The sequence below is a fragment of the Eubalaena glacialis genome, chromosome 15 (genome assembly GCF_028564815.1).
Source record: "Eubalaena glacialis isolate mEubGla1 chromosome 15, mEubGla1.1.hap2.+ XY, whole genome shotgun sequence".
Lineage (NCBI taxonomy): Eukaryota > Metazoa > Chordata > Mammalia > Artiodactyla > Balaenidae > Eubalaena > Eubalaena glacialis.
Window position 1 is genome coordinate 93198150 of NC_083730.1, and position 24273 is coordinate 93222422.

Here is a 24273-nt window from a genome sequence, read left to right on the forward strand (position 1 = left end):
AAGTGGAAACGAAGCCCAAAAAGGCGGCAAGAAAGAAGAAATCTTCAGACAAAAAAAGGTGCAAACAAAAGGGAAAAGGGGAGCAAAGGGAAAACAGGCTGAAGCGGCTAACCAAGAGACTAAAGAAGGTGTACCTGCAGAAAATGGAGAAACTAAAAACGCGGACAGCCCAGCCTCTGTTGACGCAGGAGAGAGAGAAGCCAAGTCTGGTTAGTGTCACACACCTGGTCCTATCAGTGGTCCCTGTCTCTCTTCCTGCACAATCCAGAGGAATATTTTTATCAACTATTTCGTAAATGACAGTTTTTTAGTAGCTCTAGAAACATTTTTAATTTATTTGTTTATTTATGGCAATGTTGGGTCTTCGTTTCTGTGCGAGGGCTTTCTCTTGTTGCGGCGAGCGGGGGCCACTCTTCATCGCGGTGCGCGGGCCTCTCACTGTGGCGGCCTCTCTTGTTGCGGAGCACAAGCTCCAGACGCGCGGGCTCGGTAGTTGTGGCTCATGGGCCCAGTTGCTCCGCAGCATGCGGGATCCTCCCAGACCAGGGCTCGAGCCCGTGTCCCCTGCATTGGCAGGCAGACTCTCAACCACTGCGCCACCAGGGAAGCCCTAGAAACATTTTTAAAAAGGAGGGAATCCCCCCTCATCCCATTTCTTAAGTGTAAAAAAAAAATTTTTTTTTTAAGAGGTGAAATCATTGGCTGGTTATTTATTTTTTGGTACAACCAGAAAATAGTGGGATAGGCTTTGACTGTCTTCGGTGTCAGCTGAACATTCCATAGATGGGGGTAGCTTTTATATCCTATAATACAAAGCATTACTAAATGGCAGTTTGGAGTCAGTTGTGCATTTAATGTCTTGAACACTTTTTTTTTGTAATTTTTATTAGAGTACAGTTGCTTTACAACATTGTGTTAGTCTATACTGCACAGCAAGGTGAATCAGCTATACATATTCATACATCCCCTCTTTTTTGGATTTCCTTCGAAGTTAGGTCACCACAGAGCACGGCGTAGAGTTCCCTGTGCTCTACAGTAGGTGCTCATTAGTTATCTATTTTATACATAGTATCAATAGTGTATGTGCATCAACCCCAATCTCACAATTCATCCCACCCCCTGACCCCCAACACTTTAAAGTACTTCTCGTCCCATGTTGTTTTTGGTAGAATTTTTCCTGAAGCAAACCGCTCACTCCTTGATCTTGGCTCTCCTGGTCAGAATTCTGTGTGCTCTGTAACATCTTTGGTCGTGGTAGTACAGTTTTAGTAACTTTGTTAATATGCTGTGAACGATTGACAATTTGAGTACGTACAGTATATGATATTAACTTGTGAATTAGTGGGACTTATGATGGAACAGCATATCAATATTTGAAGATATTGGTACTTGCTATCCTGTTAAGGAAAATTTGCCTCCAAATTTTAAGCTGGAATGTCACTGGAATAACTGTTCAGAAAAGAATCACAACTACATGATTTTTTCGATTTTGGTACGTATGTTAAGAATTGTGTGCAGGGACTGCCCTGCTGGCGCAGTGGTTAAGAATCCACCTGCCAATGCAGGGGACACGGGTTCGAGCCCTGGTCCGGGAAGATCCCACGTGCCGCGGAGCAACTAAGCCCGTGCGCCACAACTACTGAGCCTGCGCTCTAGAGCCCGCGAGCCACAACTGCTGAGCCCGCGTGCCGCAGCTACTGAAGCCCGTGCACCTAGAGCCTGTGCTCCACAACAAAAGAAGCCAACACAGTGAGAAGCCCACGCACCACAGTGAAGAGTGGCTCCCGCTCTCCGCAACTAGAGAAAGCCCACACGCAGCAACGAAGACCCAACGCAGCCAAAAGTAAATAAATAAATAAATATTTTTAAAATGCTTTAAAAATTTTTTTTTTCTTCAAACTGAGTTTGACAATTCTTCTGGATAGAAATTCTATATAGGATCATGTGATTTGAAAAACTTTTAACTGTTTCCCCTGAATTTATATGATGTATTATGATGGAAAAAAATGAGATCTGAGCCTCTTATAAAATACATTTGTCTATAAAATACACGTACTTTATACAAACATATTTGGAAATAGGGAATCACCTGTATTCTGGGCTTTAGTCCTAAGTTGTGATGGAGTGGAGGGGCTGAAGACACCAACTGCCTCTTGGCTCGGGCAGGGTGTTCCCCTCTCATCCTCAGTTCCCTTGGTGTCAAATAGGAAGATGGTGGAATTGGTCTGGTGGTGTTCTCATGAATAATCACTGAGTGAGGGATGGGAAGCCATTAGCACATGTCTGAGCCCAGAGGACTGGCCTTGGAAAATGTTAGCCTGGCTGGAGGAACCCTCAACTCCAGGCCTCAAGGAACTCCAGCCAGCGGCCCCCAGAATGTATGCTCATGACAGAAAATCACAGCACACACAGCGAAGAGGCCTCAGGAGTGAGGGTCAGACTCACACCTGTAGAGACGTTAAGATGCCAGAATTGCTGGATCTAGAATAAGAAATGCAAAATGTATTTCATATGGTTAAAGAAACAAAGGAGGAAATAACAAGCATGGAGGAGAAACAAGGGGTCACCAGAGACCAAGCAGATTAAAAAAAAAAAAAAATGAACCAAATAGTTCTTCTAGAAATTAAACATAAAACAATTGAAATTTAAAACTTAGTGGAAGTAATCTCAATCCCTACCTCACACCATATGCAAAAATTAATGCAAAATGGATCAGAGACCTAAATGTGAAACTCACAGTTCTGAAACACAGGAAAAAATCTTTGTAAACTTGGGTTAAATTAAGATTTCTTAGCTACAACACCCAAAGCACAATCTATAAAACAATAAAAATGAAAAGTGGAACTTTATTAAAATTAAAAACATTTTTGCTATGTGAAAAACATTATTGAGAGAATGAAGAGCCACTGGGAGAAAACATTTGCAAAAGACGCAGCCAATGAAGCACATGTAATCAGGATATATAAATAAAAGAAAAAACGCATCTCCTTTACTCACGACACTTCTGACACCAGCTGCATGGGGGTCTCCCACACCAAGCAGTTCTCCAGGTCTCCGTGACATGGACCGGCTGTCCTACAAGAGCCCAGTTCTGACGCTGACTGCCCGAGGCTAGCACAGAGCCTGCAGGCTAAGGACCCAGCCCCACAGACGACCCCCTTCAGATGCCAGTTACAAGTGCCAGGTTGTCACCTGTCCTTTTGACCAACCGGCTATAAATTGGAGGATTCCACAACCCCTCCTTGGGTTGGATCATTCGCTAGGACGGCTCACAGAACTCAGGAAAAGTTTACTTACTAGGTTAGTGGTTTATGATAAAAGGATATAACTCAGGAACAGTCAGATGGAAGAGATTCATAGGGCAAAGTGTGGGGAATGGAAGTGGAGCTTCCTTGCCCTCTCTGGGCACCACTCTCCCAGAATCTTCATGTGTTCACCAACCGGGAAGCTCCCCCCAAACCTGTCCTTCTGGGGTTTTGTGGAGGCTCCATTGCATGGGCCGGATTGATTATTACCTCAGTGCCTACCCCTTCTCTGCTCCCCAGAGGATGGGGGGGTGGTGGGGTGAGGCTGAAGGTTCCAAGCTTCTGATCATAGTTTGGTCTTTCTGGTGACCAACCGCCAGCCAGGAGCCCACCAAGAGTCACCTCATTGGAACAAAAGACCCTCCTGGCACCCCTGCCACTTAGGGGATTCCAAAGGTTCTAGGAGCTCTGTGTCAGGAGCAGGGGGCAGAGACCAATATACAATATATATTTCTTATCATTTCACAGTAAAGAATTGTCAGAGGGCTTCCCTGGTGGCACAGTGGTTAAAAATCCGCCTGCCAATGCAGGGGACACGGGTTCGATCCCTGGTCCGAGAAGATCCCACATGCCGCGGAGCAACTAAGCCCATGCACCACAACTACTGAGCCTGCGCGCCTAGAGCCCGTGCTCCTAAACAAGAGAAGCCACCACAATGAGAAGCCCGCGCACTGCAACAAAGAGTAATCCCCACTCAACGCAACTGGAGAAAGCCCACGCGCAGCAACGGAGCCCCAACGCAGCCAAAAATGAAAATAAATAAAATAAATTTATTTTTTTAAAAAAATTGTCAGAACTCCATAACAAGAAAATAACTCATTTTTGGAACTTCCCTGGTGGCAAAGTGGTTAAGACTCTGCACTCCCAATGCAGGCGGCCTGGGTTCAATCCCTGGTCAGGGAACTAGATCCCACATGCGTGCCTCAACTTAGAGTTTGCATGCCACAACTAAGGAGCCGGCGAACTGCGACTAAGGAGCCCAGTTTGCATGCCACAACTAAGGAGCCGGCGAACTGCGACTAAGGAGCCCATGAGCTGCAACTAAGGAACCCACCTGCTGCAAGTAAAGCGTGGTGCAACCAAACAAATATTTTTTTTTACAACAGAAGACTCATTTTTAAAAGTGAACAAAAGATTTGAACAGACACTTCACCAAATAAGCTCTAAGAATGGCAAATAAGCACATGAAAAGGTGTCAGTATCCTTTCATTAGGGAAATGCAAATTAAAACCACAAGGAGATACAAGGACACACCTATTAGGATGGCTAAAAAATGAAGACCTTGGCTAGTGAGGGTGTGGAGCAGCCTGTTCCCACGCTCTGTTGGTAGGCATGCCAAAGAGTAAAGCCCCTTTGGAAACAGCTTGGCAGTTTCTTATATATTTTACTTAAACAATCATTTACTCTCTGACCCAGCAATCTCACTTCTCACAGTTTACACAGAAGTGAAAACACACATCCACATAATAACCTGTATGCAAATGTTTATAGCAGCTTTATTCATAATCTCCCCAAACTGGAAGCAACCCAGTCATTCAACTGGCAAATGGAGAAGAAAACCATGGCCCCTCCGGACGATGACATGGCACTCAGGTAGCAGGACCAGGCTGCTGGTGCTCAGACGGCAGGGGGAATCTCAAATGTATTGTGCAAAAGAGGCCAGACACAAACGGCTGCATACTCTATGATTTCACTTATATGACGTCCTGGAGACGGCAAAACTATAGGGTCAGACTATAGCTCAGGGGTCTCAGGGGTGGGATGGGGGCGGGGGGGGGGGAAGGACTGACCTCAAAAGAGCCATTGGGGATTTGGGGGGTGATGGAAATGTCCTGTTGTCGATTGCGTTGGTGGTTACATGACCACAGGCCTTTGTCAACACTCATAAAACCATACATCAAAAAGGGTGATTTGGGGGACTTCCCTGGTGTCGCGGTGGTTAAGAATCCGCCTGCCCATGCAGGGGACACGGGTTCGAACCCTGGTCCGGGAAGATCCCACATGCCACAGAGCAACTAAGCCCATGCACCACAAATACTGAGCCTGCGCTCTAGAGCCCGTGAGCCACAACTACCGAGCCTGCGTGCTGCAACTACTGAAGCCTGCGCGCCTAGAGCCCGTGCTCCGCAACGAGAAGCCACCACAATGAGAAGCCTGCGTGCAGCAACAAAGACCCAGTGCATCCAGAAAAAAAAAGGGGGGGGGGGCGTGATTTTTACTGAATGCAAATTATTTAAAAATTTTTTTTATTTAAAACATTTTGAATTTTATTTTTTGGCCGAGCTGTGTGGCACGTGGAATCTTAGTTCTCCAACCATGGATCGAACCCGTGTCCCCTGCAGTGGAAGTGTGGAGTCCTAACCACTGGACTGCCAGGGAGGTCCCCTGTATGCAAATTCTACTGCAGTTTTTAAAAACTTCATGGAAGAGTAAACAGTACATTTGAGAATTAGTGACAGAGAGGTCTGGAGAAAATCAACCTAACTGCAACACGAAGAACAGGAAGAAAGAAAGATGCGTGGAGAGACAGATGGCAGAGGGGTGAGAGGTCTAACGTCGGAGTTGAGTTCCAGAAGAGAATGCGAGACAGGTAATATCTGAGGACTTTCGAGAACCAGCTTACGGTACCAATCCAGAGATTCAGGAAAGCCAGAAGGTCTCAAACAGGATAAAGAAAAGATTCCCCGCAGACACATTTAGGCCAACGGTAAACTCGGGAGGCAAGGAGAGGTCACAGGAGTGGAGGGAACACACAGATCACCTGCAGAAGGACAGTCAGACCAATGGCTAACCTCTCAGTGGTAACTACGGAAAACGGAGAGTTCTTCCGAGGGTTGGGATAGACAGAGGCTCCGTGGGGTGCCGTGCGGATGGCTTCAGGGGAGCCGCCTCTTTAGGGTGTCCCTCCACCCACTGTGCCCGCCCGCCGTGGGCACAAGTCTGAGGACAGGACGCTCTCAGGCAGGCTGGGGGCAGGGATGCAGCGGCTTCCAGGTGGCAGCTTCTGCTTTGTGTCTCAGCACGACCTGGAGGACCCATCCTTCCAGCTGAGAGAGCGCTGGACGTAGATTTTGGCAACAGACCTCACAGAGCTCAGAAAGGGACCAAAGGATCGAGTGACGTTTCGACAACAAAGCTCTTTCTGGTGCCATCAGTTCATTTATGGGAATGGGATTTTTTCAGTGTTTTGATTTATAAATTGGAAAAATAAGAATAGAGTTGACGCTGAGCCTTGTGGACATAGGAACTAACTGAAGAAAACAGATTAGCCCTCTCCATCTATTAAATTTTACTTTTTATATTTAGTACTTATTTACCATAACTGTAATACACTTGTGTCATTTTGATTACTTGCATACCAATAATAATTGTACTGACTTCTCAATCCAGAAGATTATTATTTTTGAACACTTAGAGCCTTGTGGTCAATTCTGGAGCACATTTCTATTGCAGAGACGCATGATCGGGGATCTATAAAATAATTCCAAGCATAAAATACATTAGGTCTGTGGGGGGGATGGAGCGGGAATAGGGATTCACAGAGAGGAGTGTGGGGTGATGGCCAGCGTCCAGTCGTAGATGGAGTATTGGATGGTACCTGACAGTCCCCTTATTTGCCTTTTCATGCCTGGCTCTGTCGTGATGCTCTGGGGGTGCGGGTTCGCAGACACGGCACATGTGTCCAGAGCTGCGGCCGTGGCCTCGCCATCCTTCTCCTCTGTCTCTTGTACCAGAAGGCGTCGATGTGCCCGGGGGAGGAGAAGCTGGCAGGCCACAGCACCCCCTTCGCACACTTGACAGGGAACGCTCCCAGGAGCACCGGTGGGCACATTCTAGACTGCTCTTCAGCAGGAGGGAGCCTTCGCTGCACCAGAGAATGGCACCTCCCCTCCAGCCTTCGGAGAGGCAGCACCTGGGGCTTTCCTGGGTGACGAGACCTGCAGGTGCCTCGCTCCCCATCCTTGCCCCGCGTGCCCAGGGGGGCGAGGGCGGCAGAATGGTTACACCAAGGCCACGTTGTCATCTGCGTGCCTCGGTGCTCGTGGGCCGGCCTGGCCGAGGGGTCCCCGCAGGAGGGCCGAACAACCAGCCCAGGGCCGTCAGACGACCAGCACAGCTGCTGGACCGGTGGGTCCCTGCCCGGCCCTGCTCAGTTCTAACCCTCGGGGGGGGTGCAGTTCCGGGGCCTGAGGTCCCCCTGGAGCCTTTGTGAGCTCAGTTCCTGCCAGCACAGAGCAGCTGTGCCCACCCTGCTGTGCGGCGGCAGCAGGAATGCCTGCGAGGCTGGTCTGCCACGTTCGCCCCCCCTTCACTCTTTCCTTCTTTTTCCTCCCAGTTTTATTGAGATGTAATTGACATACAGCACTGCGTACGTTTAAGGTGTGCAGCATCACGATCTGACTTGCACATCATGGAGTGATTATCACCGTGAGTTTAGTGAACGTCCATCATCTCACACAGACAGAACATTAAATAATAGAAAAAAAATGTTTTCCTTGTGGTGAGAACTCAGGATTTACTCTTAACAGCTCTCATACACGTCATCTATAACCTAGAGCAGTGTTAATTATATTTGTCATGTTGTACATTACATTCCTAGTACTTATTTATCTAATAAAGGGAAGTTTGTACCTTTTGACCGTCTCATCCAATCCCCCTGCTTCTGGTAATGACAAACCTGATCTCTTTTTCTCTGAGTTTGTTTTGCAGTATGATTGATTGATTGGCTTACACGCTGTTAATTCCTGCTACTTCACTCTTCTCTGAAGTCTTCTTTTCCAGATAAATGCCCAGCAAGTCGCTGTTGAAACCCAACAGCAAAGTGACCTGCACACCGCAGCCTGCCTTGAAGACACCACTACCGCCCGTCTCCCACATGCCCAAGGCCCCAGAGACCCAGCAGGTGCAGGGTAGGCCCTGTATCTCCAAGTTCAAAGTGAAGGGCTAAAGCAGGCAACGTCGTTTCCGCCTGGTGGTCACTTTGCTACTCCCGAGGCCCCCCCCTCTCTTAGAAGTGAGGGCGCAGGAAGGGTCGGGACAGGAAGGCTCGGGACAGGCCACAGCCGAGGTGCTTCGGCTCGGTCTCCCTCGGCAGCAGACAGCGCCTGTGGGCCCCCGCGTGAGTGCCTGCATGCTCCCGGCCCCCAGCCTCCACTTGAACCTCTTCCCAGAACTTGTGGGCAGGCTCGGGGCCACCGCACGCGCTGCAGGTTCTCTCCTGTCCCCACGCGCCTGGCCACTCCGCAATACTCAGTAAAGGTGACATCGGAATTCTTTGTTCTGTTGGCATTTATCAATATTACAAAACTTCAAAAGGCTCAGCTGTTGTCTTTAGTCACCTGCCTGGGCCTCTTCCCGTCTTCTGGCACAAGCGTGACTGAATGTAAAGAAAAAGGCAGGCTGAGGAGGCAATCTGGTATTTCCAGCAATCCTATCACCCAGGGGCACATATGTGTTCACTATTTTTTTAAATTTTATTTATTTAAAAAAAATAATTTACTTAGTTTTGGCTGCGTTGGGTCTTCATTGCTGCACGCGGGCTTTCTCTAGTTGCGGCGAGCGGGGGCTACCCTTTGTTGCGGTGCGCGGGCGTCTCACTGCAGTGGCTTCTCTTGTTGCGGAGCACGGGCTCTAGGCATGCATGATTCAGTAGTTGTGGCACGCGGGCTCAGTAGTTGTGGCGCACGGGCTTTGTTGCTCCGCGGCATGTGGGATCTTCCCGGGCCAGGGCTCCAACCCTTGTCCCCCGCATTGGTGGGCAGATTCCTAACCACTGCGTCACCAGGGAAGAAGTCCATATTTGTTTTTAAACAAACAGATGTTTTATTGAGATACAATCCACAGACCGGTAAGCTGCCTCTCAGAGGCCGTGCATGGCTGTGCCATCCCCCCGGGTCCCGTGCGAAGCCTGGACTGAAATGTGAGTAGGTTCGGTATGCAGAGTGCGTTTACAGCCCCGAGAGGTCCGGGCTGGCGCGACCCGAGCCCTGGTCCGCGTGCTCTCCCGTAAGCTGCCCACTCCGCCCCATGACGTCCACTCGGGCGACAGCGAGCACACGGGACGCCAGGACTCATGGGCGGTTATTCTGCCGACACGAGGAGCCGCGGTTCATTCCCATTAAGGCTCTGTCAACACGTGAGTTTTGGAAACGAGGCTTTCTCAGAGACGGCGGTCAGTGCTTTGAAGCCTGTTTCCGGGACGCTCGTCTTACACGCGCGGTGACTAATCGTGAAGTACAGCTACGATGACCACGCAGCGCATCCTCTGGTCTCTGCAACGCCGCGCGGGGAACGGCTACTTAGCGGCCGGCAGTTCACCCCAACAGCGAGGGACCCAGAGCCACCTCTCCCACGCAGGGTGGTGGCTCACGCTGTTAGAAAAACTGAATTCCTGAAGGTACCTCAAGGCTGATCCCCAACTTACAGCCTAATGCATGGCAGATGCCACCCCGTCAGTTCCGGGGGAGTGTAAACAGTTTCGCTGGAGCCTTGTTTCCAGAAAGACCACCCGACGGGGCTGACCTTGTGCCCCCTGGAAGGTCTCAGGCCGGGGCCAGAGCCGTGTGTCCAGGGGGCCGGGCCCAGGGCAGCGGCGCGCTTGGGGACCGAGGCTCTCTCAGCTGAGGAAGCCCCGTCTCCTGCTCATGCGTCTGGCAACCGGCGCTCAGGATGTCTCCGGAAAGGAGGCGGCTGCCCCGCCGGGAGGGGAGGCCCCCCCGCCGCTCCGTCCCGACCCCGGCCTAGGCTGCTTTCTGCTTCCGCTCCTCCTGCGGGGCGGGGGGGCGGGGGGGATGGGGGTTGGCAGGCGCCACCCTCCCCTCACTCCCTGCGGCTGGCCCTGCCCTCCACCCCCGAGGGCAGAGACGCCCCACGCCCGCTCCCGCTCAGAAAGCGAGTGCGGCACCAGGCCCCTCCGGGCCGCGGGCCTCGCCTGCCCGTCTCCTCCCTCCACCTCGGTCGTCCCGAGACGAGCCCCCGCGGCGCCTCACCCTGACGGCGCTCTCCAGCTGGGACAGGGCCTCCTGGTACCGCGGGGCCAGCGGCTGCAGGAGCTCACTGGGGGCGTCGTGCCGCTCCAGCCCGGGCACCCCGCCTTCCCTGAGCATCCGGACAAACCTCCTCTCCTGCAGGGAAGGAGCACGTGAGGGGGAGACGCTCCCGCCCCGCCGGGGCCCCCAGGGCGAGCCCGGGCCCCACCTCCTGCTGAGACCACGCAGGCTGACCTGCACCTTGAGGAGCAGCGTGAAGGCCTGTCCGGATTTTCCGGCGCGGGCGGTTCTTCCAACCCTGAAACGGAGCACAGCCCCCTCCAGAGCGGTGGCCCCCAGCCCCTGAGGGCTGTTGGGACCAGGCTTTCTCCCCAGGCCACCCCCTCCCCAGACCCAGGGCCAGTCCCGCACCGGTGCACGTAGGTCCGCAGGTACTGGGGGGCGTCGTAGTTCACCACCAGCTGCACGCCCTGCACGTCGATGCCGCGGGCCGTGGCGTCGGTGCTGATGAGGCTGGCGGGACACGAGGGGCCGCGGGCCCTGCCTGAGGCCGGGAGCGGGGACACACGCCCCTTCCCTCCCTGCTGGGGACGCCGCCACGGAGCTGGGGAGGGCCCGAGGCGCCCTTCAGGACCCCAGGCTGACGCCGGTGCGAGCGCCCTCCCCGGAGCAGGACCCCGGCCTGTCTCCCCAGGTACTCACAGCTGGATCTTCCCCTGCTGAAACCGCTTCAAGATCCGCTTCCTGGAGCCAGGCCCGTAGCGGGAGGAGAACTCGGCCACGCGCACGCCCCCGAACGCCTGGACCAGCAGGAACAGCCTGGGCGGGAGAGGCCGGAGCCAGTGGGCGGGGAGAACCACCTCCTCTCCCCTCCGGCCCCCGCACCGTGCCGGCCTCACCTGTGGGAATTCTCGCGGGAGTTGGTGAAACACAGAACCCTTGAGAGATTCATCTCCAGGATCAGGTGCAGGACGACCAACGGCTTGAGGCGGAGGCTGCAGGGCACGTAGCGATGCTGCGGGGGACGGCGCGAGGTTGGCCACAGCCCGGTGCCTAGACGCGCCCCCTCCCCCTCCAAGCGCCCTGCTCACCGTGAGCCCCGCAGGGAAGGCGTACTTCCCACCCGAGTCCCCGTCCCCGTCCCCGTCCCCGTCCGCGGCGCGGTCTCGGGGGCCCCCGTGCGCCGACCCCGTGGAAAAGAGCCGGGGCCGGTAGAGGCCGAGCTGCTGCAGCTTTTCGGGGTTCTGGGTCAGCGTGGCCGAGAAGAGTAGCTTCTGCAGTGGCATCTGGGGGCAGCAGACGCTGAAAGGGGAGGGAAGGCTGGGAAAGCAGCACAGCCCAACCAGCCCACCCCCGCCTGGCGGGAGAGCGTCTCAGACAGGGGACAGCGCAGGGGACCGGCTCAGGGCGGCCCCACTGGGCGCAGAGTAGAGTGCAGGGCCCGGTACCTGGCTGCAGTCACAGCCCGCGGCTGCGTTCTCTGGAGCAGAGCAAAGGGGCCCCTAGTGCCCTCCCTGGGAAAGGCCGCGGCCAGCACCCGCGGCAGCCAGGACTGGTGCATGCTGTCTATCACGCGGTCGGCCTCGTCGATGACCTGCGGGGCGGGGGGTGGGGGGGCAGGTCGGCCTCGGGTCTGGGCCCGGGCCTCCCTCCGTGGGGGCGACCTACCAGGAAGCGGAGGTGCTGGAGGCCGAATCCCGGGGTCTGCTCGACGTGGTCCACCAGGCGGCCAGGCGTGGCCACCACGATGTCTGCCAGGCAGCGGAAGCCGTGTGCTCTGCGGAGCGGAGAGTGGCTCAGGAGGGCCGCCCTGCACTGACGCCCCCGACGTGGCGACCCTGTGGACGGCAGCGCTCCGCTCCCCGGGGCCAGATGGCTACGACGCGGCTGCACAGAGCGGGCCCACCTCTCGGAGGAGCCCACAGACCGGAGGGACCTACGTGTCCTGCACGAGGCTCTCCTGCTCCTTGGCCAGCGACTTCTGCCCGGTGAGCAGGGCGACCCGCAGAGGAGTGGCGTCTGCGTAGACACTGAACACGTTGCTCACCTGGAGGAGGAGCAGCCATCACCAGCGTGACCTGAGGCCCCACGCCGCAGTGACGAAGACCCTGGGTCTGACCGCCAGGTGTGGGGTCCACGTACCTGCTGGGCCAGCTCCTTGGTCGGCAGCACAACCAGGGCACGAACCTGGCACACGGCTCGCCGCAGCAGGGCCTGCGGGGGCACGACCGCCACCTGTGTCAGCAGGGCCGCTCCCTGCCTGCAGCCCCGCCTGGAGGGTGAGGGCTCCCTACGCTCACCTGCACCACGGGGATGACGAAGGCCAGGGTCTTCCCACTGCCCGTTGGGGCAGAAACACAGAGGTCGCTAGGCCGGTAGCCGCCTCTGCTTACCAGAAACCCGTGGGCTGTGCTCTCCAGAAGAGCGGGAATCACTGCTGCCTGCACTGGACAAGGAACGGCGAGACGCATGTCACGTCGGTGCAGGGACACCCAGTACTAGCACAGGCACCGGAGACGGCCGCCTCCCTGTCTGTGACCTCTGGGCTGGGCTCTCGCTCAAGGTCAGCACCAGAGCCTCCCGGAGCGCTGAGAGTCTGGAGGTGCTGAGGCCAAGACCACACCTGCCACTGGACGTGTGCACAGGCTGCCTGTGTGGGCAGCTGCTGAGCGATGGCCTTGCACGGCTCTGGGAGAAGATGCTCTGGAAGGAAACCCTGCTCCCACCCCCACCCCACCTGCGCAGGGCAGGGGCACCTGGGAAGTAAGACGAGATGCCCTGAGCCCGCAGCCTCTTCTGCAGGTCCGGGTGGACTTCCGGGATATCCTCGATAGACACCAGGCCTTCGGTGACATTCTTTCCAACGCAGCTTGGCTCAGCCAGCCACGCTGGCAGGAAAGGCTGGACCTACCACAAAGGGAAAGAGAAAGAGACGAGGTGAATTCTCCAAAACCCGCCAGACCAGCAGAGCAAAGCCCCAGAAGCCAAGCACTCAAAACACTCAAGCTGAAGAGGCTGCAAGAAAGAGGCAAGCTTTCTAGCTTCTCCTGGACCGCCCACGTCTCACTCTCCGTGCAGCCTTTAGAGGGTGTGAAAAATACCTACCGAAAAGCGCCACTCCCTGAGCCAAACCACCCAGGAGCTCACCTTCGCACCTAATAACACCCGTGCTCCAATGACATCTGTGCTCCAGACTACACCCGCAAGGTACCCGTGACCTGGCACTCTCCTGCCCGCGCTTTTGTTTGCTATCACTGGCTCTGCACCAACCATACAAACCCTCTGTCGTTTTACACACCAAGCTCATTGCTACCTCGGGGCCTTTGCCCCAACTCGGCCCTCTCCCTGGCACACACTTCCCTGCCCCCACCCCACCTTAACCAGGCTGATCCCTGTCTTCTGATTCCAACTCAAAGTGGATCTCCCCAAGGGCACTGTGCCCAGCCTCTCTTATTCTTCGTGATGAGGCTCACCCTACAGGCATCCTTTAGCTCACGTATTCGACTACTGAAATCTCTTATGCTAACGTGAATCTGCAACTCGCCCAGGAACCTGGTAGACCTGGTTGGATCTCCCATTTTGTTCGCTAGATTGGTGAGCACGCTAGATTGGAAGCTCCTTAAATGTGCACCAAGGAAACGAAGCTGTTTAGAGAGATCTCTATGACAGCAGCACGGAAACCAAATCAACCCGCTGGTTTCGGGAAAAAAAGAGGACTCTTACAATTGAAAGTAGAAGTGCCGACTTCGCACAAGATTCAAACCGTAAACAAGGCTGCTAAGACATCAGCAGTTGCCCGGCTCAGGTGTTCACTCACCGAGCACAAACCATACACCCACCAGGCGCAAGCACCGTCCTCCAAGCCGTCCCACGAACACAAGCCGCGGTAACGACAGCCACCCCAGCGCTGCAGCCTCCCCCCGGGCCGCTCACCTTCGGCGCCTTGCTCCTCCCGAAGCCCCCGAGCACCAGGGCGTGGGCTGGGGGACCAGAGGCCTCTTCGGGGGGCGGTCCGCCCTGGCCCTCCGGCGACCCCGCGGCTTCGGCTCCCACGCTGTTCCCCGCCGGCGCCTCCTCGCTGCTCTCTGCGCGGCAGAAGCGGGGGCGGGGCGGCGCGTCAGCCCCACGCGGTCCCGAGTCCCAGGGCCCCGCCCCGCCCCGCGAGGCCCCACCTGCGCCCGCGTCCTCATCCTCGTTGTCCGCCTTCCGCCGCTTGGAGGGAGGTGCGTGCGGGCTTCCCGGCGCCCCGCCGCTCTTGCGCCTCCGCGTTCTGCGCGGCCGCCGTCGCCGCTTCCCCGCCGCCTGCGCGGTCTGCGCGGTCTCCGAGGGCTCTTGCTGCGGCGGCTGCTTCTGCAGCTGCCGCTCTCGGGCCCGGCACCGCAGCCGCTCCAGCAGCGCGCGAGCCCGGCCGTCCGCCTCGGCCTCGGCCTCCGCCCCGGCCGCCTCGGGGCCCGAGTACCGCGCGACGTGGAAGAGCGCCATGCCGGCCGCCGCGCGCCACTCCGGCCCGGCGCGCCGCGATGACGGCCGGGTGGGGCTCTGACGTCATCAGGCGCCGGCGGTGACGTCAGTGGCGCGCCGGGCGGTGGAGCCGGGGGGCGGCTGGTTTGGTCTCTGCCGCGTGGGGCGGCGGCATGGAACGGGAAGCCGGCCCTGGGGGCGCGCGCCGGGCGCTGGGCCGCCTGGTGGAGGCGGTGCTGGCAAACCGAGGCAAGGCCAACGCCGTGTTCGACATCCTGGCCGTGCTGCAGGTGGGGGCCCGTGGGGAGCGGCGGGGGTCGCGGCCGGGTCCCGGGGTTGGAGACCAGAATGGGGGCCTTCTCGGGCTCGGACGAGGTGGGGCTTGGGTTCAGATGCGGGCAGATAATTGCAAAGCGGAGTTCAGGACTATACTGGGGGTCTTCTCCAATCTCGCAGGGCTCCCAGGTGGGAGGGTCTGGTGCGGGGTTTGGCAGAGGTGGGATGGGAGGGTCACGCGGGCTCAGGGGTGGGGTGGGATGGTGCTGGGGTCCTGGTCGGGAAAGGGGGCAGGGGCCACAGCTCCAGGCGGGGCACCCCGCGACCGGCGTCTCCCCGCAGTCTGAGGATCGGGAGGAGATCCAGGAAGCGGTGCGCGCATGCAGCCGACTTTTCGGGGCCCTGCTGGCCCGCGGAGAGCTGTTTGTGGGCCAGCTGCCCTCTGAGGAGATGGTCATGGCAGGTCAGTGTCCAGGAGGGCCTGGTCTCTGATAAGGTTAGAGGGGGATCTTGCTAACATGGGATGAGCCCCCCCCCCCCAAAACTCCATCATAAGCCATGCGGGTCGGTGGGATCGGGAGATTGTGTTTGGGGGAAGGGGTGGGTAATAGGGACGTTGAAGCCAAGTGTAAGGAAAGGTTGGGTGGGGTGTGACTGCTTGTTTTGTGTGTCTTGTGGGATTTGATGTTGCGTATCATTGACTGTTAATTCCACGGAAGTTTAGAGTTACGTGTCTCAGTCCTTGGCACGTCTGGGTCTTGGGATGAAAGGAGAGAGGATCCTGCCTGGGGGAACGTGCTGGTCCTGCCCCACGTCTGGAGCCGCAGTGACTCGTTTTCACTCATTCCTCGGCGGGACTGAGTAGAGGGCAGGGGGAGGGTGGGACTGGGTCCCGTCTGGCGTGTGCGGGCATCGGTGTGGGCTGACCGCCCTGCCCCACCTGCAGGGTCCCGGGGCGCCACTCGCAAGTACAGGGTGTGGATGCGGCACCGGTACCACAGCTGCTGCAACCGCCTGGGGGAGCTCTTGGCTCGCTCCTCCTTTCAGGTCAAGGTGAGTCTGGGCGGCTGGCCTTGCTTGCCCGCGCAGCCCGCCCCCAGGCTCTCCGCACAGCAGGGGTCTGCGAGGGGTCTGGGACCGTGGCTGCAGGTGCTGGTCCAGGTGAGGGTGCTGTCTCTTTCTGTGGTTGGTTCCTCTGGGTGTGGCTGCGTCCGTCCTGCCTCCTGATTCTCACAGGAGCTTCATTTTGTGGGTATTCAGGCCTGAGGGCCGGGGGAGCTCTGTGGGCCTGTCTGCAGGGGTGACGTGTGGCGGGAGCCTCGCGGTCCCTTTGCCACCCCTCCTTCTAGGAGCTGGCCCTCAGCACGCTCATGAAGTTCGTGCAGCTGGAGGGCGAGCACCCCCTGGAGAAGCCCAAGTGGGAAGGCAACTACCTGTTCCCCCACCAGCTCTTCAAGGTGAGGCCCCGGCTGCCCGCTTGGGGGTCGCCCCGGCTGTCTGTGGGTTGTGGGGTTTGGGGGGACTCTGGCAGCCCCCCTAGACTCTGCTGTGTGAGCTGCACGCCTGGGCCGCCTGTCCTGGGGCTCAGAGGCGCTCACCGCCTTGTTCCCCATCCCCGCAGTCGGTGGTAGGAGGCCTGCTCTCTGCAGACGAGGACCACTCCCTGCTGCTCTGTCAGTTCCGGGAGTATCTGGAACACGACGACATCCGCTACCACACGATGCAGGCCGCCGCGGACGCCGTGGCCCGGGCCACTGATGGGCGCCCTGAGGTGAGCCGCCTGGGTCCAGGGAGGATGGAGGGGGGTGACGGGCACGCGGCGTCCGGGTGCTCAGGCCAGGTCTGCGGCAGGTGCCCCTCGCTTTTTGGAACAACGCCTTCACGCTGCTGTCCTCCGTGAGCCTGCCCCGCCAGGAGAGCGCCCCCTCCAGCTTCTACGTGAAGCACGCGGGTAAGCGCCGGGGCTGGGAGGGCGGGAGGGCGGGAGGGCGGGAGGGCAGGGGCCCAGCCTTCTCCTGTGTCGGGTGACCCCTCGCTTTATTTGCAGAGCTCTCGAACAAGTGGAAGGTCGTGCATCTGAGGGTGAGACGCCCTGGGTGGGTGGTGGTTTCCCTGGGAATCCCCTGGTCCTGGGCCGGCGCCCCCTTCCTGGCCTTGTCAGCCACCGGGGTCACAGGAGGCTCCGAGGGCCCAGGCACGGTTCCCGGAGGTCAGAGGCGGCCTGCCGAGACCTCCCTGGGGCTGAGTGTCGTTGCCAGGGTGGCTGTGAACACAGGGCCTGTGGCCGAGAGGGAGGTGTTCTCTCGCTGGGGTTTCCTAGGCCCTGGCTCCCTACCGGAGGCAGGAGGAGGGTGGGCGGATCGGGAGCGTGGGGGCGTCCACCCCTGCCGCTTCCCCGCAGGAGCACAGGAAGGCCTTCCAGCAGATGTGGCTCGGCTTCCTCAAGCACCAGGTAGGGGTGGGGGAGGGACCCCGGGGCTGGGCTCCAGCGAGCGGGGCGGGCCGCACCCGACCTGACCTGCTGCTTCCGGCAGCTGCCTCTCCGCATCTGCAAGAAGGTGCTGGTGATCACGCACGACTCCATCCTGCCTCACCTGGCGCAGCCCAGCCTCATGATTGACTTCCTCGCCCGCGCCTGTGACCTCGGTGAGCAGGGGGCGCCTGGCGGGCCCGGAGCTGGAGCGGGACTGGGGTGCGGAGGGGCGCTCTGCGGCCCCGGGCCAGGCAGCCGGCGGGGCTGTGACCAGCGTCCCGGGGCCGGGCTGTGCCGTTGGTTTGGGCTCCACGGCTGCGCGTCTGTCTGCAGGTGGAGCCGTCAGCCTCCTGGCTTTGAACGGACTTTTCATCCTGATTCATAAGCACAACCTGTGAGTGTCCGCCTCGGGGTCTGAGGGCTTTTCAGCTCTGCCCATTCATCGTGACCTGGGCCGGGGTTCCTGATCTGTTCTGTTTGTGGCTCTACCCCGACACGTGCTCCGTCACTCCCCTCACCCCCCCAGGGAGTACCCTGATTTCTACCGGAAGCTGTATGGCCTGCTCGACCCGTCTGTCTTCCACGTCAAGTACCGGGCCCGCTTCTTCCACCTGGCCGACCTCTTCCTGTCGTCCTCGTGAGTGGGGGCGGGGCTGGGGACACCTGGCCTGGCTCAGAGCCCCGGGCCCATCCCTGTGGGGCTGCGGCCGCAGGCCAGGACGGGGAGCTGGGGGCTGGCACGGAGGGGTGGGGTCTTACACCCCCCCGCCCCCCCAGGCATCTGCCGGCCTACCTGGTGGCTGCCTTCACCAAGCGCCTGGCCCGCCTGGCCCTGACGGCACCCCCCGAGGCTCTGCTCACGGTCCTGCCCTTCATCTGCAACCTGCTGCGCAGACACCCAGCCTGCCGCGTCCTCGTGCACCGCCCCAGGGGCCCTGGTGAGTGCGGCCGGCGCCCCTGGGAGGCCTGGCCAAGAGCCCAGCACGTGGGCGCAGGTGGCAGACCGGAGCCTGGGTCTCGTTCCTAGAGCTGGACGCCGACCCCTATGACCCCCGAGAGGAGGACCCCGCCCAGAGCCGAGCCCTGGAGAGCTCCCTGTGGGAGCTGCAGGTGAGGGCGCCCTGCCTGCTGGTCACTCCCTGGGCTTCCTGGAGCCACCCCACCTGGGTGCTCCCCCTTGGCCACCCACCCAGCCCCACCTGCACGCCCCTGCCAGCATCTCTGCCAGGTCCCCAAGGATCCCACCTTGCCCTGTCACTTCGGTCACCCAGGGGAGCTTTTGCGTCCGTCTGTCCCGTCCCTGGCCTGCAGAGGCGGTGGGATGTTCCCCTGCTCAGTGCTTCCTGTGCCCCTCGCTTTGCCCACGAGGGGCGGTGACATCCCACGTGCCCCTCCAGGCCCTCCAGCGGCATTACCACCCCGAGGTGTCCAAGGCCGCCGGCGCCGTTAACCAGGCGCTGTCCGAGGCCGAGGTCAGCATTGCGTCGCTTCTGGAGCTCACCGCCTTCCAGGTGAGGCTGTGAGGCGGGCCGGGGGGCTGGGGCGGTGAGGGCTGTGCAGCACGAGGCGCCCGACCGGCCGCCTGTCCCCGCCCCGCAGATCTTCGAGCGGGACCTGGAGAAGAAGGGGCCCGAGCCGGTGCCGCTGGAGTTCATCCCGGCCCGGGGCCTGCTGGGCCGGCGGGACGATCTCTGTGCCCAGCACTTCACACTGAGCTGACCCTGCACGCCCTGCTGCCCCCCACAGATGGTCCTGTGGGAAAGCCGCTGGGGGGTGCTGGTGGGCGGGGGTCTCGGGAGGCGCAGGTCCTTCACCTGTGCCCCTGGGGTGCCCTCCCGTCCACCTGCTGCCCCTCCGCCCGCCCACCCTGCTGCTGGCCTCGCCGGAGGGTGCTGCCCGGGGCCCTCCCTTCCCTGCGGCCTGGTGGGGAGGGGTGAGTGGGGTATGGGGGGCGCTGCAGGGCAGCTCCTGCTTCTGGGGCCTCAGTTACAAGCGCGCCGGGTCGTGGCTTCTGTCGGCCCCCGCGATTCCCCCGCAGACGCGCCAGGCCCTCTGCATCGCTGTGCTTCCTGACACGGGATGGGCCTCGCTTCCGCCAGGGCAGCCGCGAGAGCCTCTCTCTTGCAGTTAGACTGTGACGTGGGGGTGTCGGGGGGGGCTCTGTGCCCTGGTCAGTCTCAGGGGGGAGCGCAGGGAGGGGCACAAGCTCGCTGTGCCCGGCCAGGCCCTACTGAGGTCACCTTTGTCCCCAAAAGTGCAATGAGTCCGGGGGTGAGCACCTGCCCCATCGAGGGGGTTACAGGCGGGGCCGGTCCGTTCCTCCACCCCCTGAGCGGAGTGGGCCAGCAGCCCAGTTGTGTTTGCAGGGTTATCTTTTCGAGGTTTCTTTTCTACCAAAGGTGCCGGGTTTTCTGTCTCTGGCGGTGATTCCGTTTCCTTTAAAAAACCCACTCGGTCTGGCACACGCCTGGCACCGGCCCATGCTTGGCAGGGGCTGATGGGGGCACAGGGGTGGGGCAACCCACAGGGAAATACCTTGCTGCCCTCCGCCGCCTCCTGTCTGTGCCCCATTCCTGGCCACACCCCGCCCCTCCCCCCGGGGAGCAGGGTGGGAGCTCGTGGCGGGCACCCTGGGAGTCCCAGCAGGGAAGGGTTCCGCCAATCTGGTGTCCAGGTACCCCCGCCGGCCCGGGGTCCCAGTGCGCCCTGCTGGTAGCAGCACACCACGTGGCCCTGCTGCCCTTCACCCGCCTTCCCACGAGCCGCAGGGGATGCTCGTTACTGACCTGGAAACCGCCTGGTCCCTGGGGCGCAGGGCTTGCCTGGAGCGGGGGGCGGGGGTGGGCGGTCTTGAGAGAGCCGGGCCGTCTGGCACCAGGAGTGTCCAGTGGGGCAGAGGCCGCTGTGGCCTTGTGTGGGGATGCCAGGGGGCAGTACTGGACGGCCTGAGGCTTCCCGTTTTTCTTGAAAAATACCATTATGTGAAAAAAATTACAAACTACGAAACACTTGAACAGGTTCTCTTGGTCTTGTCTGGATTCGGCGTCCTGTGCTCCCGTAGGTCCTTGCTGTGGCCCATAGCCACTCTGGTCCCTGGGCAGCTGCACTCTGCCGTGTTTGACCTCCGGCAGGTCCCCATTTCCTGTCTTCTGGCCCTGGTTGGCCGTGGGGGAAGAGGGGTGAGAGTGCCCTTCCCAGCGGCTGTGAGGTTGGCTGAGAGGCTGCGTGGTGGGTTGGAGGCGAGAACTGAACGGGGGCTGGGGCACCGCTGGGGCTCTGCCTGTCCTTCAGGAGCCCGAGGGGTGGCCGGGACAGCCTCCGGGGCACATGGGTCTGACTGCAGGGCTCCTGGCTCCAGAGGAGGTACGAGCTCAGACTTTCAAGGGCTTTGGAACCACCTGGGATCAAATAAGATGTCTACGTGGGCAGGCGGAGGGAAGGGCCTCGGGCAGGTGTACAGGAGGGTGGAGGAAATAGCGGCTCCCTGGTCTGTACCAGGAGACTGTCCTGAGCCACTTGTGAGCGACCCACCTCTGAGCCCAGAGACGAGAATGCAGGCACTTAGAAAGAGTAAACGTTTATATGTTTAAAAAGAAAAAAAGGCAGGCACCAGTGAACCCGCTGCTGGCAGCTTCACTCCTCCGATGGCTCCCTCGGAGGAGGAAGGGGAAGCCAGCTGCCTTTTGCTTAACTAAAGCTCTGCCCCAGTTTCTTTGTCGTTTGTAAATTACAAAAGCAGCATGAGCCTAACTAGGAACTCATGTGAAAGGGTGGGCGTGTGGGGAGACGTGGAAGCCCGCTCGGTCCCCAGTCCCGTAACCCACCCTCCCCTCTGCCGCCACTTGGTCGCCCACACAGACCCTCATGCTGCCCGCGCTGGGGGAGAGGCCAGGTACACCTGCCCAAAGCCTCCCTCCACCTGCCCACGTAGATGTTTTGTTTGTGGCACTAGGGACGCTGTCGTTTCCTAGGTCCAGTTTTTACAGACTGCTTAAAAAAAAATTTCAGACACAGAATGAATACCTTTTTAGCATAAGTATGCCCCATTTGATATTTGAGATGCACTAAATTTTAAAAGTTGAAATGAAATCCACAAAACATAAAGCTAACCACTGTAAAATGCATGATTCAGGGACTTCTCTGGTGGCGCAGTGGTTAAGAATCCGCCTGCCAACGCAGGGGACACGGGTTCGAGCCCTGATCCAGGAAGATCCCACATGCCACGGAGCAACTAAGCCCGTGCGCCACAACTACTGAGCCCGTGCTCTAGAGCCCCGCGAGCCACAACTACTGAGCCCGTGCACCTAGAGCCCGTGCTCTGCAACAAGAGAAGCCACCGCGATGAGAAGCCCACGCACCGCAACGAAGAGTAGCCCCCGCTCACCTCAACTAGAGAAAGCCTGCGCGCAGCAACGAAGACCCAGTGCAGCCAAAAATAAATAAAATAAATTTATTAAAATGCATGATTCAGTGGCATTTGTGCATTCATGACGTGACCACTGCCTATATCTCGTTCTAGAACTTCCCATCGCCCCTGAATGGGGCGATGTGTATCCTGACCTCTCCTGCTTCAAGATGAGGCCCATGGGAAGGCGTCTGGAGGCCAGAAGTCCCCACAGGCCTGCTCGGGGCCCCATAGAGTGGTCTCTGCCATCCTCTCCCTCTAAGGCCGGGTGGCCACTCAGAGCTGGGTCAGCCCCAGGCCTCCGGCAGGAATCGAAACCTGAGTGGACGCGCAGAGCCAGGCCCCTCGGGCGGCGGCGCCTGGGCTGGGGTCTGTAGGAGGGAGGTCCACGCACTCTGCGCTGCCAGCCTGCCATGCCCGCCCCCGGGAGTCTGGCGTCTGGTGGGGGATTTAACCTGGTTGAAATTGAGGGCTGGCCTTTGTCCGGCTCCAGGAGGGACCCGAGGCCCCGGGCGTCCTGATGGGAGCGCCGTCTGCGGGGCCACGGCCCGTCAGAGTCCCCGCTGGGGTCACGGCGGGGCTTTGGGCTGAGTGGCATCCGCTCCCCCTCCGGAGGGGCCGGACACTGGGGGCAGCCACGTGTGTCCCACAGCCCCGGTAAAAACGGGACGCCGAGGCGGGGAGCCCCCGGCTGGCAGCACTCCGTGCGTGTGCTGTCACACGTCAGGGCCCACGGGGAAGACACCGGACGCTCGTGGTCGGGGATCTCCTGGGTCTGTCCTGCGCCCTTCCCTTGGCTGAGGCTGCTTCACGCCCCTTCCCTGCAGTGAACCAGGACCGTGAGAACAGAGCCCTGAGGGGGCTCGGGTAGTCCTCCCAGGGGGTTGTCCAACCCGAGGGGATCTCAGGGACCTTGGACTTGTAGTCGGGGTCAGGGTGGGGATGGTCTTGAGTGTGCATGATGTTGGAGGGCCCCTGAGAAAGAGGGTCCCTGCACCTGCCACCCCACCAAGCAGTACGGGGGTTGATACCCCGCTATGATGAGGGTCCGGAGCAGGGCGGGAGGCACCTCCGGAGTAGAAAGGTTGGCGGACGGCCTTGGACAGGGCATCCAGGATCCCCAGGGGCAGCAGGGCAGGCGGGAGCCTCATGGTGGGGAGGAGAGGACTGGCGGCCTCCTGTGTGGTCTCCAACCGGACGGATGGGAAGACGGGTCTCTCGGGGTGCCAGCGAGGGGGACCGCCAAGTCCTTCCCAAGTGCCTTGAGTCCAGGCTCCTCGCAGGGAGCCCCGCTCTGGGTGTGCCTGCCCAGCCGGCCTGGGCCCTCCCTCCCCGCCTCACTCGCTCAGGGTGACCGTGGTCTCCTTGCTGCCAGTCTCAGGGCAGCCTGCCCTCCCCCTGACTCAAACGCTGCTTCTCTGTTCCCGGCACATACACCTCCGTCCCGACACCGCCGGGGAAAGGGGGGACCCTGACCAACAGAGACCTCATTTCTGCTGCATCCGGAGCCGGAGCTTGAAGTAGAATTTCAATCCCGCGGCAAAAACACAGGGACGCGGTGTTTCCTGCATGACCCGTGGTCCTGCCTCTCAAGTTACTGAGACCCAGTGAGCCAGGGACATGGGGGACCCCTTCCTGCATCTGCGGCGGGCCCCCGCTGACTGCCCCGCTGCATGATGCCAGGGCTCCAGGGCTGTCGGGTCCAGAGTTTCAGAAAAGCCTGGAGGGAGGGCGGGGGTGGCCCATTGTCGGGGTGGCTGCCTGCTGTGTGCCGGGGGCACCGTCCCCTGTTCCTGCTGCACAAACAGGCCAGCCCTGTCTCTGGAGCAAAACTCTCCCTGTCTGTCCCTCTGTCCCTCTGTCTCCCTGTCTGTCTCTCCCTCTCCCTGTCTGTCTCTCTGTCTCCCTCCAGGAGATGAATGGGGCTGTTGGATGATTAAGTCATAGTCACACGCGTAATGAGGAATGTATCACGAGACGCGGAGAACCCTCTCCAGCGATAGGAATGCTCAAGCATTTAATTGGCATATAGCAAATAAGCTGCAGAGAACTGGATGTCAGAGGGGTATCTCCTGAAACATCAGTCAGGGCGTAGACCTTGGGGAATGTGCACCCCCCATCAGGGCTTTCCCGCTGGGCTGGGGGCACGGGGTGGGGGGCAGCAGCTGGCCCCATGGCACCAAGCCGCCCTCCTCCATGGGGCATCCTGGGTTAACGGAAGCCGCCCGGGGCCCCACCCCTGCTCCCAGCTGATCATGGCCCGGTGAGGTCACGGCCTCGGTGCCCACCGGCTGGTGCTCCGCTCTGCGCTCGGGAAAGTTGCCCGGCCCCTCCAGGCCTCAGTCCTCTCACCCACGAAGTGGG

The 24273-nt window shown here is 59.3% G+C and overlaps 2 protein-coding genes across 5 annotated transcripts; one reads left to right on the forward strand and one right to left on the reverse strand.

Annotated features, from left to right (window-relative positions):
- Positions 1-9104: 9104 nt before the first annotated feature.
- Positions 9105-14791, reverse strand: DDX51 (DEAD-box helicase 51). Of its 3 annotated transcripts, none has more exons than XM_061170483.1 (15): positions 14467-14791; positions 14228-14379; positions 13051-13201; positions 12595-12740; positions 12437-12508; positions 12235-12341; positions 11963-12071; positions 11743-11888; positions 11386-11596; positions 11194-11309; positions 10997-11113; positions 10706-10807; positions 10535-10592; positions 10295-10429; positions 9105-10072 (listed from the first exon to the last, which is right to left on the reverse strand). In XM_061170483.1, the coding sequence occupies exons 1-15, from the start codon at positions 14774-14776 to the stop codon at positions 10046-10048; spliced, it is 1959 nt and encodes a 652-aa protein (XP_061026466.1). In that variant the 5' UTR covers positions 14777-14791; the 3' UTR covers positions 9105-10045. The 3 variants fall into 3 exon arrangements, with proteins under 3 accessions (XP_061026466.1, XP_061026465.1, XP_061026464.1); XM_061170482.1 differs by having other exon boundaries at positions 10529-10592; XM_061170481.1 differs by having other exon boundaries at positions 10529-10592; positions 14228-14791.
- Positions 14792-14833: 42 nt separating this feature from the next.
- NOC4L (nucleolar complex associated 4 homolog) lies at positions 14834-21948 on the forward strand. 2 transcript variants are annotated; one of them, XM_061170485.1, is made up of 15 exons: positions 14834-15045; positions 15374-15494; positions 15978-16084; positions 16381-16488; positions 16653-16802; positions 16883-16982; positions 17079-17113; positions 17433-17483; positions 17566-17677; positions 17838-17898; positions 18031-18141; positions 18282-18442; positions 18532-18614; positions 18902-19015; positions 21637-21948. In XM_061170485.1, the coding sequence occupies exons 1-15, from the start codon at positions 14929-14931 to the stop codon at positions 21661-21663; spliced, it is 1458 nt and encodes a 485-aa protein (XP_061026468.1). In that variant the 5' UTR covers positions 14834-14928; the 3' UTR covers positions 21664-21948. The 2 variants fall into 2 exon arrangements, with proteins under 2 accessions (XP_061026468.1, XP_061026467.1); XM_061170484.1 differs by lacking the exon at positions 21637-21948 and adding an exon at positions 19104-20518 and having other exon boundaries at positions 14836-15045.
- Positions 21949-24273: the final 2325 nt, after the last annotated feature.